The sequence below is a fragment of the Macrobrachium rosenbergii genome, chromosome 50 (assembly GCF_040412425.1).
Source record: "Macrobrachium rosenbergii isolate ZJJX-2024 chromosome 50, ASM4041242v1, whole genome shotgun sequence".
NCBI lineage: Eukaryota > Metazoa > Arthropoda > Malacostraca > Decapoda > Palaemonidae > Macrobrachium > Macrobrachium rosenbergii.
The window spans coordinates 29,439,407-29,456,350 of NC_089790.1; the positions used below are offsets into that span (position 1 = coordinate 29,439,407).

General features: G+C 34.3%; 1 protein-coding gene across 1 annotated transcript; it reads left to right on the plus strand.

Moving 5' to 3' along the window:
- The first annotated feature begins 8,529 nt into the window (after positions 1-8,529).
- On the plus strand, positions 8,530-16,721 carry LOC136832930 (small ribosomal subunit protein bS6-like). Its single transcript, XM_067094590.1, has 3 exons — positions 8,530-8,801; positions 9,213-9,413; positions 16,658-16,721. Exons 1-3 carry the CDS (start codon positions 8,530-8,532, stop codon positions 16,719-16,721), a joined length of 537 nt encoding a protein of 178 aa, XP_066950691.1.
- Positions 16,722-16,944: the final 223 nt, after the last annotated feature.

Here is a 16,944-nt window from a genome sequence, read left to right on the forward strand (position 1 = left end):
TTCGAATATTTTTAATGAAAACACAAAGGCTGTTTAATTGCACTGTCACATAATATTAATGGAAAGTCTGAAGAATACGAAATAACAGAGCAATATGAACATAAATATACAACATAGAAAAAAAAAACAGTTTTAGTAAGATGGAAAATACTTCAAACATGTCAAGACTGGAAGCCCTAGGGCGATTCCTGGCAAGAATAATCAAATAGCAAAGGCTAAATCTTAATCCAGTAAAATTGCCTACATGTGCCCAAGGCCACAGAGGGATGGCATGTGAAACAGTAGTTAGAATAATCACTCCTTAATTTAGATTAGTGTGAAAACTAATACCTCCAACGCGCCACTCTAGTTTGTGCGAGTAAATACGCACCTCAAATCACGTTCATGACATAATCATTACCATAAATACTACACCACTTCAAACTGGGTTAGTAAAACGAGGCTCTACCTAAAATGCATCAACATGGATTGAAAAAATGGTTGACGCAACGCACCTGACAGCAAAAACCAAACTTTAGCGGGTCAGAAAAGAATTCAGCCAACAGAATTTCAGGTCGAACTCCTTCGAAATATCATGGAAGACAGCATAAAATTTCAACAGTTTCAGAGAGGGATGATCCAATATGAAACGCATATATTCAAGTTCGACTCTGGGGGAAAAGCTTAGAAATTGCAAATCCTTCTGAAATTGAATACAGAAAACGCTGAAAAAATTTCAAGTTCTTGTGAAGATTAATATTATTCGAAGAATACAAGACAGCGAATTTAACAGGGTATCAGCAAGGTAGGAGTTACTTGGATAAAATCTTTCGTAATTTAACCATGATAAAATGAAAGAGTAACATTTATTCTTTCAATCCATTCCATACGATAAAATAAAAACTATAAACCCAAGGAAATCTGAACGATTTACCATAATACCCTCATTCCTTTTGATGTTTTGAAAAACAAATAAGAGCTAGGGACTGCAAAGGTTACCATTACTAAAAATTCCGAAACAATGGAATTCACAGAAGAGTGTCTTTTGAACAAGTAGCAAAACCTTTATCTAAAACCAACAATAGTGATTTCCTTTACAAAAAGAAACAATGAAAACAAAATTCGTCGTCCCAAAATATCTTTTTATTTCGTGAAAAAAGGATCACAGTATAAAATATTTACAACCAGGGGAAACAACAGCAATCTCGCTGTAGCGACATGTTAACATCTAACGAAACACAGTCATGCAATCATAATAGGACCTGCAGCCAGCAAAGGGGGAAGGGGGTGCAAAAAGGAGGGTGGGATTCACAATAACCGGGGAACTGCATATTCGTTCTGAGGGCTTAAAACTGGGGAACAAATATCTGAGAAACGAGGAGAGACCTTCGTGATATGTCGAAGATAAAAAAACTGAGCCTAAATTCTCACGAAAGAAAATACGACAATTATTTATGAAATTTAGGCTGCCAAGCCAAGGACTGGGATACTTTCGGCCATTCAGCGCTTAAGACAGTGAAAAGTGGGAGTTGAAGTGGTTAGACAGCAAGATACAGAGATCCATAAAATAAAGGAGATGAAGTAGGCCTACACAGATGTAAAGGTAGAATTGGGAGAACACCATTATTGTACTCAGAAGTAATAAGTAGAGGGGTTGGGCACCAAGGCTGGAGAAAGGCAGCGGGAATGGAGGTGAAGTAAAGGCAGCGCACTCCACTGACAGCAGTACCCTGACTGAAGGATACTATAGTATTTTGATTTAAAAAGCAAGTATGTAAGCTAAGATGGACCATGCAAAGGGCTTCTGTGGGCTTTAGCAACCAGAAAACGATTACAAAATTATATTGGAATATCTCACGAACTCATCTCCTGCTATAAGGGCCTCAACGCAAAGACATTCCTAAGGTTTCTTCAGGAACCGAAGACTTCAAACCTTGTTAATGAGAAGGCAATGAATGGAAAATGTTCCTATCTCCAGTAACACAAATGTAAACCAGTGCTAAAAAATGGGCGTTCAATGAGATTCTAAAGACAGGAGAAAGTAATCATAACATTCGTATATTCAGATATAAATCAACTCTAAAATCAGATTTGCTTAGAGTGACTTAGGCTACCGGCAAAAGCAAGGGTCTCTCTGAATAGGACCAATATATTTTCTGGCGCTGGTTGAAATTCAAGAGAAGATCCGAGACGGGGCAGGGCTGGCGAGATTTATCGTTGGTGGCTGCGAAGGTTAATCACTTTAGCCAGAATCTAGACGAATAGGTCTACGACTTGCAGGTGTGACGTCACGTGTGTTGCTCCGCTCACATGGACAATGCAGTCCGCTTTCACAATCCAAAATATTGCCCATCAAGAGAAATATTGCTATATAAAACTGCCATTGTAAAAGTTTCTTACTTACTCGTTATTTCAACATTAAAAATTTTAGTCCATTTACAAATGTGCTATGTAAGCTGATGAATGATTACAAGAGTAAAATGCGAAGAAAACTGCACTGTAGCACAGAGTTGCATTTACAAAATGTAGCATTAAGACTATCTGTTACTAAACAAACACACATTTCCTTGATTATCAGAGGGGACAAACTTCATTTCGACCGTTTGGAATGCAACTAAAAAAATGAATAAGAGACGACTCTACCCCCCACCCCTCATCATTTTTGTTTTTACAGGAGTACACCAAGATAAATATCAAAACCGAAAGTTTAGGTTACAAATCCACTTTACAGAATAATACTTTTATATCAAAGTTTATTTTAACTGATTATTTTTTAGGTATTACGGATCAATTTTACTCTTCATCAATTTTCATCTGCATTCAAGTTTTACTTAAAAAATTTTTTTAAGATTAAGGGGTATTTGACATCAAGAAGTGAGTCGTTACAAATCATCAAGGGCAAAACAGTATTTCACTGATGTATCCTACAAAACCTTTACAGATTTCTCTAATGAAAAAGATACACACTTAACGAACACAGTAATTGGTTAAATCAGAGACATTTCTGTATAAAGAACTTAATGCCTGAACAGGCATTATGTCTAATACCTGCAGACAATTAAGACTGTCTCCTCCTCTGTATATCGACACCGGGAAGAAAGTGGTCTTCTCAACCTCACAGTTTTAAATTCCCCACAAAATTATCCCAGCATAGAACGATCTTCTTCAGCGGAGGCTTTAATCGCTGGATTGTCTTTTATTAATTTTATTACCGTCGTTTTCAATTCTCCCAGTACTGACGCTATTATTCCTTTGTCACACAAAACTGTACAAAAAATTGTTTTTTTCTTTTGTCTCATACTGATCGGTTTGATAAAAAAAAAAAAATTTTTATGCTTCCATGAACTTCATTCTTTGGAAGCTTGCATTTCAAGTCACTGGCCCCTGTAGGCTTGTTCCATATGAATAAGGTTTCATCTTCTGAATAATAATAATAATAATAATAATAATAATAATAATAATAATAATAATAATAATAATAATAATAATGCACTTATGCAACCTGTATAAATATATTTTATTATTAATATTATTTGTGTATATATTATGTATAAGTTTTAATTTGTGTGTGAGTCAGCATTTCTTTTCAGCACATGAGACAGCGTGACAAAAGATTGAATTATATAGTTAAAAGTCCCCTTATTATTATTATTATTATTATTTATTATTATTATTATTATTATTATTATTATTATTATTATTATTATTATTATTATTATTATTATTATTACCTCACAAAAACAGTCTATGGCCCTTTCTCTCTAAATAAAGAAAACAAAGATAATACCCTTCGGAATGTAACCTGTAGCCATGACACTTTTTCTCACACCTCTCTCAATGCAGTTTCCGAACAATTCACGGAAAAGTTATCCGCCGACGCATTTAGTTATAACTTGAGCTATAACTCCGGCTCTCTCTCTCTTTCTCTCTCTCTCTCTCTCTCAACGGTGACTCTTGTACCTATACTTGGGTGGGATTGCATATCTTTTAAGCCATCAAAATGGCCCGGTGTCACAGTGGTTAACGACCTCTTCTCAGTTATCTAACCGAGGTCGATCCCACAGGGGCTTAACGTCTTATCCCCGTTTCCTGAAAAATCCGTGTGCCCTTGTTGATCTAAACCAGTGGTTCTCAACTGGGAGGGGGCGGAATTTAAGAGTTTCAGGGGGGGGGGGAATTGTGTCCACAGATTGGCAGGCTCAAACTGGCTCTAGGACCACACAAAACGCAGTGTGCATCAGTCCACACTACTAAGAGGTCACGCTGGGCTTTCTGTCCGCTAGGTTGTGTGTTTGTGTTAGTATTTTGTTGCATATTATTTGAAATGCATCCTTTGAGGCAGACACTTTTGGAAAGGCGGGGGGGGGATGACATTCTGACATATGGTGAAAGGGTGCATGGGCCAAAAAATTTTGAGAACCACTGATCTAAACAATGTGTTAAGTTTACTCTGATTTCATTTATGAGTGTTTGGTCTGACAACCTAACACCTAACCCGTTAACTTATTCGGTATCGTAATGAGAATAAACTGTTTCAAAAGTAGAACTGTGGCTAAACAGCGCTATAATAATTATGCACCTGGCGATTAATCGACTTTGGAGGTCATAGCATGGTATAATACAGGGCTAACACCATCTGGAGCTACCCATTCCGAAAGGAAATGGTGTAGTGTTTGATATATAAAAACACATATATATGTATGCATGTATATATATGTAAATATATAAATATATATATATATATATATATATATATATATAGTATATATATATATATATATATATATATATATATATATATATATGTATATATATATATATATATATATATATATATATATATATATATATATATATATATATATATATATATATATATATATATATATACACGCAAAAACAGACAGGAGGAAACACTGGACATCTAAGCAGGTTAGTTTAAAATGGAAAATCTTTTACTCTTGACAAAAACTTACCAATTGTTATTTTCCTCATTACAACAACAAAAAATTTAATCAAAATACGGTCTCCTTCAAAAAGCTAGAGTTTCAATTTATTTTTGAAACTAAGCAGTTCTTAAATTACGTAGCTTATATATCAACGAACGTGGGAAATCAAAGCTCCTTGAAATTTAAAGCGCATTTCCACTACCCCTGACATAAACAAACTCCCTGGAATTAAAATAAAAAATACAACAAAACAAAGTAAGATAGCCATGGAGAATCGTTCCAACGAGAATGTTACCCGGCCCCCATTTTTTTTAAAAAACAAGTAAATAGAATCGACTAAAACAACAAGAGACAAATAGAGAATCCCTCCGGATAAAAACTCGGGCCCTTTTCTGCTACAGAATATCCCGTAATCTAATTCCAAGAAGAGCGAGTGAGAAAAATGGGGAAACGTCAAAGGCCCTAAAATGCATTGAACAAAGTTAGCAAAGACGCTCAGAATCCCATATTTCAGCAAAATACGATCTGTATCGAGAAAGAATTACTGATAGGATTACTGTTTGGATGCCGGTAGTATCATGTTAGCTTTTTATTCTTGGTACAGGAAAATAAATAACTACAAAAAAGACAGCTGATTTTGAGCTTTTCAGGTGGACTGGAAAGTCGAAAGGTGACTGACTCGAAAGCTAACAATCTTCAGTCATGCTATGCTGGACTGTCATAATCATCGGCGTACTTGAGTGCTCACAATTTGTACTAAACTAATTTAGTATACTTTCCTCAATATCCAATTCACTGCTGACTGTAAATTTATCCAAAGGCTGATTATTTGAGATTGACGGGAACCGTAGTGATTTGAGGGTGGGGATAATAATTACTGATGATAAAATATATATGAAGTCCACCTTTTCCTAAAATAAATGTACAAACACTTTATGAAAATGATCACTTCTACTTACAAGTACTTACAAATAAGGAGGAGACTAGAGCACAATTTGCTGATACCTTCACGAGAAATAAAAATATCCGATATATCTTTAATTCATAAATGAAAAAGATAAGCCCAAGAGAACCAAGACTTCGAACCTTATCTTCACAATATCAGCTCAACGTCTGAAATGGATACTAGCACAGGATACTCAGAGAAAAGGAAAAAAAAATATAAAAAAAAATAAATAAATAAAACACACTAGAGCAGAAACCCCGAGGGGAATGCAATGTTTTCGCGTGATTTTTTTTTATTTCATTTAGCAAAATAAAAAAAAATTAAGGATGCCAATAAACCCCATTTCCTTCAGTACTTCTGCTGTTTCAGTTTTTTATTTTTTTATTTATTTTTTTTACTGCGCTTGTAAGAGAGATTATAATAATTTAAGATTCGCTTCTCTAGGAAATCCCAGGAAGCAGATTTACCCTCGACTCATCCAACAGCGTTCTGATTATCTGGAACTGCACAACGGCATGCATAAACGCGGCAATAACATCAGGCTAACAGCTCCCTTTACTGCCCTGTGTTATTTTTCGCAGTTTCGGAATGCATAAATAAATACCTCACTGTTTCGTGGTGCGAATAAAGTTGACTGAACCAATGCATACCAAAGACTGGGTGGTTTTACTGGAAAGGAACAAATGAATAACTATATATATATATATATATATATATATATATATATATATATATATATATATATATATATTATATATATATATATATATATATATATATATATATATATATATATATATATATATATATATATTAAAATTCGAAAGCTCTCGACTAATCATTCAAATAACAGTTTCTTCTTCACGTTACCCTGATATGTAGCAAGTTGCTTTAGGCATCTTAGTTTTCAACGGAAGATTGAAATTATCCATATGCTTATGGAACGAAGAATAACTCTGCGGTTAGTAGTTCAGGTAACCGTAATATAACTAAAAAGTTTTATCGTTAAAAGTAAGCTTGATATTAGTTTAAGTAGAATGTAATTAATTTTTTCTGGAAAGAACCTTACTATAATTAATCATACTTTTATTTCGTTCACTAAATGGAAGCTCTGTCATTAATACTCTGTGATAACTCAGTTGTACATATTAAGATTCTCTCTCTCTCTCTCTCTCTCTCTCTCTATATATATCTATATATATATATATATATATATATATATATATATATGTTTTATATATGTTATATATATATATATATATATATATATATATATATATATATATATATATATATATATATATATATATATATATATATATATATATATATATATATATATATATATATATATATATATATAGAGAGAGAGAGAGAGAGAGAGAGAGAGAGAGAGAGAGAGAGAGAGAGAGAGAGAGAGAGAGAGAGAGAGAGAGAGAGAGAGAGATCTTAATATGTACAACTGAGTTATCATAGACTATTAATGACAGAGCATCCATTTAGTGAACGAAATAAAACTATGATTAATTATAGTAAAGTTCTTTCCAGAAAAAAATTCATCACTTACAAGCAAATTACATTCTACTTTAACTAATATCAAGCTTACATTACGGTTACCTGAACTACTAACCGCAGAGTTATTTATCGTTCCATAAGCATATGGATAATTTCAATCTTCCGTTGAAAACTAAGATGTCTAAAGCAACTTGCTGCATATCAAGGTAACGTGAAGAAGAAACTGTTATTTGAATGATTAATCGATTCCGAGAGCTTTCGAATTCTTAATACTGCAATTTGCGAAACAAATCTGTCCTTCAGGATCATCAAAATATCCCACGTTTTAACACATTTTCCTCTTCATTCATGACACTGGTAGTCAGCGGTATTGAACACAGTTTTGTGCAGTTATCAAAGCATTTTTATTATTAAAGAGGAATCTTGCCTTTATTCAAATTACACTTCATCTCCCACCACAAAATTAATTATATGAATGACTGAATTAATTCTATACACTGTAGCTACAACACCCATATTACGGAATATCTTCCCATTGTTATAAAAATGAATTTACGCTGATTAGGAAAGTTCCCCAGGAACAGGAATTAGCATAAATCAGGTGTCGAAAATGGCCTCCGGAATTGAAATTAGCCCGAATTAGCCACGGAATATATCCTCTGGCAGGATCTGAACAATTTCACTGCTTATTCCACAAAATGGACGACAGCACAGGAAATGCTCTTCAGCAGACACCGAAAGTAGCCTTCAGACGCCACAGAAACAGGAAAAACGTCAGACGCCACAGAAACAGGAAAACTGTCAGACGCCACAGAAACAGGAAAAATGTCAGACGCCACAGAAACAGGAAAAATGTCAGACGCCACAGAGACAGGAAAAATGTCAGACGCCACAGAAACAGGAAAAATGTCAGACGCCACAGAAACAGGAAAAATGTCAGACGCAGAAACAGGGAAAATGTCATACGCCACAGAAACAGGAAAAATGTCAGACATACAGAAACAAGAAATACGCGCTACAGAAACAGGAAAAATGTCAGACGCCACAGAAACAGGAAAAATGTCAGACGCCACAGAAACAGGAAAAATGTCAGACGCCACAGAAACAGGAAAAATGTCAGACGCCACAGAAACAGGAAAAATGTCAGACGCCACAGAAACAGGAAAAATGTCATACGCCACAGAAACAGGAAAAATGTCAGACGCCACAGAAACAAGAAATATGTCAGACGCTACAGAAACAGGAAAAATGTCAGACGCCACAGAAACAGGAAAAATGTCAGACGCCACAGAAACAGGAAAAATGTCAGACGCCACAGAAACAAGAAATATGTCAGACGCTACAGAAACAGGAAAAATGTCAGACGCCACAGAAACAGGAAAAATGTCAGACGCCACAGAAACAGGAAAAATGTCAGACGCCACAGAAACAGGAAAAATGTCAGACGCCACAGAAACAGGAAAAATGTCAGACAGAAACAGGAAAAATGTCAGACGCACAGAAACAGAAAAATGTCAGACGAAAAGGAAAAATGTCAGACGCCACAGAAACAGGAAAAAATACGCCACAGAAACAGGAAAAATTCAGACGCCACAGAAACAGGAAAACTGTCAGACGCCACAGAAACAGGAAAAATGTCAGACGCCACAGAAACAGGAAAAATGTCAGACGCTACAGAAACAGGAAAAATGTCAGGAAAAATTCAGACGCCACAGAAACAGGAAAACTATCAGACGCCACAGAAACAGGAAAACTGTCAGACGCCACAGAAACAGGAAAAATGTCAGACGCCACAGAAACAGGAAAAATGTCATACGCCACAGAAACAGGAAAAATTCAGACGCCACAGAAACAGGAAAACTGTCAGACGCCACAGAAACAGGAAAAATGTCAGACGTCACAGAAACACTAAAAATGTCAGACGCCACAGAGACAGGAAAAATGTCAGACGCCACAGAAACAGGAAAAATGTCAGACGCCACAGAAACAGGAAAAATGTCAGACGCCACAGAAACAGGAAAAATGTCAGACGCCACAGAAACAGGAAAAATGTCAGACGCCACAGAAACAGGAAAAATGTCAGACGCCACAGAAACAGGAAAAATGTCAGACGCCATAAAAAACAGGAAAAATGTCAGACGCCACAGAAACAGGAAAAATGTCAGACGCCACAGAAACAGGAAAAATGTCAGACGCCATAAAAAACAGGAAAAATGTCAGACGCCACAGAAACAGGAAAAATGTCAGACGCCACAGAAACAGGAAAAATGTCAGACGCCACAGAAACAGGAAAAATGTCAGACGCCACAGAAACAAGAAATATGTCAGACGCTAGAGAAACAGGAAAAATGCCCATATTGCGCTTTTATATTAGAAATGCACTAAAAACTTTTCTTTTATTTTTCTCTATAAAAAGAGGCAAAAACTGCGGGCCCGTTTTTTATATTCAAATGAGAACATGTAGACTCCATCTACGAAGGGAAAATGGGTTAAAATCGTCGGAATAATTGATTCTTGGGAGAGGGATCCTCAAAGATCAGCCCTTCAGTTATTCCAATTAAGGTATCAGTGTCTTCACAAAAAGGAATATTTAAGGATTTCTACTTTTGGTTCTGAAACAATTTAAATCGACTTGTGTCTACCAGAATATTTTCATTTTAGAATTTGACCTAACATGAACACAATAAAAAAAAAATTAATCGCTCAAATTATTCAAGCTTGATTATTTGTATATGTAAAAAACTATAAAAAAAAATTTGATAGACTTACTCTGAGATATGGATTTTAAACAGGAAATACGAAAACTGTATTTGAGCAACAAATATAAATACGGCCATCGCCTTCTCAAGATTCTTCCTCATACAAATAAAGAAAAAAATGGCCAAGCTGCCAAAAGCAAATTCTTCATTTTTTTCTCCAAAATTGCAATATAATATTAATTTATATTTATTCACATCTTAGAATTATGTGAACACAATTATGAAAGACGTGTTCTCCAGCCAAGTAGAGAAATGGGACGGGCAAATTAGGTAACGCGTTTTACAGGCCGAAAAAAATGGTTTTAATTTTGGGATACTATACTATAGATTAAAAAAAAAAAAAAAAAAAAAAATACGCCAAAGTTTCTTCGGAGCAATCGACTTTCTGTACAGCGTATAATCAAGGCCACCGAAAATAGATCTATCTTTCGGGGGTTTCGGTATAATGCTGTATGAGCCGCGGCCCATGAAACTTTCAGCCACAGCCCGGTGGTGGCCTGTCCTAAAGCGTTGCCAGATGCACGATCATGGTGAAATTTAATCTTAAATAAAACAAAAACTACTGAGGTTAGAGAGCTGAAATTTGGTACGTTTGATGATTGGAGGGTGGATGATCAACATATCAATTTGCAGCCCTCTAGCATTAGTAGTTTCTAAGATCTGAGGGCGGACAGAAAAAGTGCGGACGGACAAACAAACAGCCATCCCAATAAGTTTTCTTTTAAAGGAAACTAAAAGGAAAGAGCAAAGAGCAACTGCTAAAGTGAACATGTAGAAAAGAGACCCTGGCATGTTCTTTGGCGTCATCTCTGACGTCATCTTACAGCCAACCCTAAAAATATAAGTAGACGTTGAATATTGGTTATTATTTATATGACCAGGTCGATGGTACGCCCCATGCACGACTAAAGTGAAGGGAATAAAAGAAATAAGAATAAAAAAAAACAATAAAAGAAAAATATGGCCTTACCAAAACAACTTCAAGCTTCCGGAGCTTTCTTCAAATGAAAGCCATTGAATGGAACACAAATGCTTGTTGGAAAGGACCGATTGAAGTTGATATATTAACAGCATTGCTCTCTTTCCAGCATACATTAGTTTTGGAAAAACTTTTACGTCAAGCAATGGTTTATTTACAGGCAGCCGTATGCATTATATCAATCATAGTTTCTAAGTTTCAGAGCGCATGTAACGGAAAACTAAATTCTATATATATATATATATATATATATATATATATATATATATATATATATATATATATATATATATATATATATATATATATATATATATATATATATATATATACATACATAAAACACGAATCAGTATTAATCACATTAACATACATCTCACTATTTTGTGATTAATGTTGAGAAAAGGACATTGTTTCATATATATATATATATATATATATATATATATATATATATATATATATATATATATATATATATATTATATAATAACCATGGCATCGTTTTGGCACACAAGCGATGGACAACAATCAATCTCTCTCTCTCTCTCTCTCTCTCTCTCTCTCTCTCTCTCTCTCTCTCTCTCTCTCTCTCTCTATATATATATATATATATATATATATATATATATATATATATATATATATATATATATATATATATATATATATATATAATTTCATTGGTTGACTTTACCCTTACATTCAACGTTTTCATACTAGTATAGTAAAAGTAAAATAAAATTATATCTACAACATCCTCAGATAATATCAGAACACTAATAAACCTCAAAATAATTTATGTAACCCTATCGTCCCCATTCAGCATAAGAGTGTCTAAGAAACATGTAACAAAACCACGTGGTCTCTTACAATCGGCAATGGGTCAAAATAAACCTCAAAGAGCAAACTGAAAAAAGCGAAACACGAAAAAACAGTCTAGACCTTTCGATTCTCGGTACCTTCGCCAAGATCTGGTATTTTTCGTCCTTCACAAAGAAACTGCTGCATTCACATGAAGTTTATGTGGATTAAATGTAACTGAAAAAAATTACAATTGATAACTAATATTTCAGTCCATGAGGTTAAAATTAAACAGGAAGAGCTACTGGACACTGTAACTTGAGTCTGTTCCGTAAAACGAAGGTTTTAGTGGACACCGTTAATGTACTGTATTTTACGTTTCTGTGCAGGAACCGAAAGTAAACATTTACGAGAAAAGGCAAAAGATGCCAGGTATAAAAACATGATGAAATGACTTCGGCAAATGGGACATACAACCTGGACCTAAAAGAACCAACAATTAAAAGAAAATAGGAACAGAACAGTCCCTACCACAAAAGATTCGATAATCACCTTTTGAAAGCGAAGAGGCTATAGGAATCAATGGACACAGAATGAAGAACTCCTGACGGACAGTGGATGGAAAAGCCATTAAACAGGACCAATCAATCGGATACTGCTAATTTTCGCAGAGTAAACACGGGGCCTACATCACATATTTACCGCGCAAGTATTACTGGACCTCCTGAAAACAAGGAAGGATTACCTGCTGCACTTTAAAATTCCTCTCCTAAATTTATATATTTATGTGATTACCATTGTTAAAATATTTCATTATAAAAGAGTATTTAATAAAATGCAACTTATAAAATGTTGAAAATTTTGATTAGCAAATATATCTAAACAAAGTACCAAACATACGGTATTTCTAATAAGGCTATAATCGAGATAGAGAGAGAGAGAGAGAGAGAGAGAGAGAGAGAGAGAGAGAGAGAGAGAGAGAGAGAGAGAGAGAGAGAGAGAGAGAATTATCTTTTAAAACATCATTTTAGAAAGGCTTAACCAATCTTTATGTGGAATACTGTTAAAAAAATTTCCATTCCATTCATGGATATTCCTAAGAAACATCTTAAGGATACGTTGTCCTCGCACAAAAGTACTCAAAGGGCAACAACATGCTATCTTATTAGAAAAAAAAAAATACAGAAAAAACTGCACAGTTCGCACAAGGAACTGATGTTTTCTCACACAAAAGTTAAAAGGAAAATGTCACATCTAAGTAATTCAGTTATCCATGAGAAAAAAGTGCATCACCGAAAACACTTCTTCATAACCATAAAAATGCTACACTAACTTCCACTATGAACACAGCACAAAGGGAAAATGCAATAAAGAGAACTGAATCGTTTTAGATTCTTTTCCTTAAGGAAGACCCTGAAGATATGCTGAAGAGACACTCAGGAAATAAAGTGCTCATTTCGAAAGTGGGAGAAAATATAATGGACAGAGCAAATACAGCAGAAGCGAAAGAGGTAGAAGTAAGCATATCTTAGTTTTACCAGACCACTGAGCTGATTAACAGGTCTCCTAGGGCTGGCCCGAATGATTAGACTTATTTTACGTGGCTAAGAACCAATTGGTTACCTAGCAACGGGACCTACAGCTTATTGTGGAATCCGAACCACATTATAGCGAGAAATGTATTTCTATCACCAGAAATATTCCTCTAATTCTTCATTAGCCGGCCGGAGACTCGAACTTGGGCCTAGCGAGTGCTAGCCGACAACTCTACCGACTTTCCCAACGAAGAACTAAAAGAGGTAGAGGTATGACAAAGGCAACAGAAGGAAAGTGCCACTTAATAAAGCAACAGAACGATGTGCGGAGAAAAATAAAACAAGAAAATGAAAACAAGAAAATTACAGCCGTGAATGGCAACAGAATCTGCTGTGGTCAAGAAAAAGGGCGTGGGACTAGCATTCTTATCCCTTTAAATAAATATAAGGAAAAAATTAGAGCGTATATATATAAGTACGTATGATATAATACACATGTGTACTGTGTGTATGTATAACTAAAAAATATTCGCTCGTATAACAGAATTTGCTCTTATAACAGAATTCCATCTAATAAAGGTTGCCCATAAAAAAATGAAAGAGGATAGATTTTCTTGCGTTATATTTCGGAAACTGCTGTTTCCCTCAAAAGACATGTAATGTATTAAGAGGCACTGGTAGGTAGTGTTTATACCGCTGCAGGAATGCCCCAGAAGTCGGCCGCTGTTACTCCTGTTGAATGCGTCTTCATAATCCTTTTACCCGCTGGCTGGAGGAAAATTTTATCCACTGGACCTGAAGCCCAGGCTCCTTTTGAGAGGTTCATTGTATTTCTTTGCTTGATCAGTGCTGATTTTACCATCTGGCATTTGGCCCGACAAATGCTGCTATAAATTATGTCACAGATTCCAATTTATTCGAAGAATCTGATTATTTACGTGGTTGAAAACAGCTGAGCTCTGTTGACCATGTCTTCCCGATCGTTTTTGATGTATTAATCTTTGTGAGAGTGATCTACAAGAAATTCGATATAGGACTTGCCACAGCCGAGGCAAGGGATTTTGCATACCCGTGTCTTTGGGGAATAGCTACTGTTGAGGGAAACAGTAGATTGCAAAATATAACGCTGGAAAATCTAACCTCTTCCGTGTTTTTAAGGGCAACCTTTTTATTATATATATATATATATATATATATATATATATATATATATATATATATATATATATATATATATATATATATATGTATATATATATGTATACACACATATACATATATACATATATAAACATATACTTTTTCTAGAGGATTATTTTTCAATATGATACAGTTATTGTAGTATCATACAGATTTATTCATCAGAAAAGGTCTACTTCATGATTATATTATTTATATTGTAACTTACTGTATTATATTAAATGCATAGTTCACGACTGAGGTACTGTACTTAAAAAATGTTGATGTCCAATATATATATATATATATATATAATATATATATATATATATATATATATATATATATATATATATATATATATATATATATGTGTGTGTGTGTATGTACATACATATATATATATACGCACACACACATTTGAGTGTGTGAATGCATCTGTGTGTTTCTGTGTGCATATGCACCCATTGTAAAAACAAGCATATTAAGTAGTACATTCATTACTTGACACTGTGCGTAGAAGGAGTACACAGTCTTCACTGGTACCGAGAAAATAATGAAACCAAGTCAAGGAATAAATCACAGACAGGTGAAAATAAACTTTTTATTTTTTGGGATTGAATATACATGAGAACTGAAATGGATCTAAAACAAGCAAAAACCTTCAAAAAAGTAAATCACTGCTTCACAAAATCAGACCTACCTATACAAGAATATATAAACATCCTGGATAATGAATAAGCAATTAACATAATAAAATCTCACAACCATGGTAAAATTTATGTACCATAAAGGTTGATTACGTCTGAAATGTCTTCCAGTAAACAAAACATCCTTTGTAAAATTACAACCACTGAAACACTTCTAAACTTAATTTAAACTGTCTATAAAAAAGACGGCATTTTAACGCTAAAATGAAATGCTCGGTCGCACAACGCCAAAAATGAAATGGCGAAAGAATACTTTCCAAGTCATTGCGATGTTTTTCAATACAATATCAAGCGCTTCTAAAAATACCACAATCAATTATTCAGAAAAATCCTACCCGTTAGAAAGATGCGGTCTGAGCTGCCAGAGCTGTAGTGGTCTCTGTCTACTATCTTTTATCCATTCATTTTCTCTCTTCCTACTTGGCTTGCTCATCCTCTTTAACTTTTCTGATTCAGTTTTGGCCCTTTACTGAAAAACAAACCCTTTAGGCAGGAGTCAAATTAAACAGCTTTATAATGTTTATTAGCAAGGACTCAGTCGTTTGCAAAATCAACATTATCAGCTGTTCGGCAAGACAAGATTTTTTGTATATTCTTTTCTGAGTATATATAAAAAGTTAATTCAATTTGGCTTGGCTAAATTAATGACAGGTAGGAGTTTCAAGGACAGATGGATCGCTATATGGAATTTAGGGACATAGCCCAGGCACTGGGACCTTAAGGTTCAAGAAAAATAAAATCCAAAAAAGAAAATGTTATTTATTTACACTGGAGCTTTAGAGAAAAAAGACTCACACAAGACATTTGTTTTCTGAAATGTAATCTAAAAAAGAAATGCCAATATCTTACTCATATATATATATATATATATATATATATATATATATATATATATATATATATATATATATATATATATATATATATATATCAATATATCAATGTACAAGGCACTGAAAATTTTACTTAAATATAAGTGATCTATATACAATATATTTAAAAAAATTAAATTAATTAAAATTAACAAGAACAAACGTACGGAGGTCTTTTGCATTTTCTCTGAATCAGTGAAGCAACACCTTCATAGGCAGGTCGCAATTCAATCCGTCTTTCACTTGAATTAGACAGAAATTACGATACTCTAACTAGTCTTTTTTAGCACAGTGTCTACTTAATCCCAAAGATCCCTCTTTTACTTTTGTGACCTGTTTCCAACCCATGTTGACACATTGATATTAGTTCCTGTGAAAAGGCCGATTTGCTCTGAAACTTCACCGTAATTGCAGTGCGCCACTTATACAGTGCAGGCGAGAGTCGTGATTACTGGAGAGTCTACATTTGTGTTTTCACTGTCAGAGATTTGTGACCTTCCAGTTGGAAAGTGCTGATTATGAGCTTTTTGTTATCATACAGTGTTCTTTCTATAAGGAAAGTACACGTTTATTCAATTTTATCGCTAGACGTATCGTTCTCAAATTGAACATGAAAATACTGAAAGGTAAAAGGTTTTACAAAGGCATGATGAAAGAAAGAAAATGCAATATTTTGATATTCTAAAATTATGAGATCAAACATGATATGCTTTAAAA

What these genes read in the sequence shown, in the direction of transcription:
- LOC136832930 (XM_067094590.1), top strand. Translation starts at nt 8,530, where the DNA reads ATGTCAGACGCCACAGAAACAGGAAAAATGTCATACGCCACAGAAACA. An exon ending in GCCACAGAAACAGGAAAAAT is followed by an intron (nt 8,802 to 9,212) that starts GTCAGACGCCAC and finishes CATACGCCACAG; the next exon opens with AAACAGGAAAAATTCAGACG. An exon ending in GCCACAGAAACAGGAAAAAT is followed by an intron (nt 9,414 to 16,657) that starts GTCAGACGCCAC and finishes CCACTTATACAG; the next exon opens with TGCAGGCGAGAGTCGTGATT.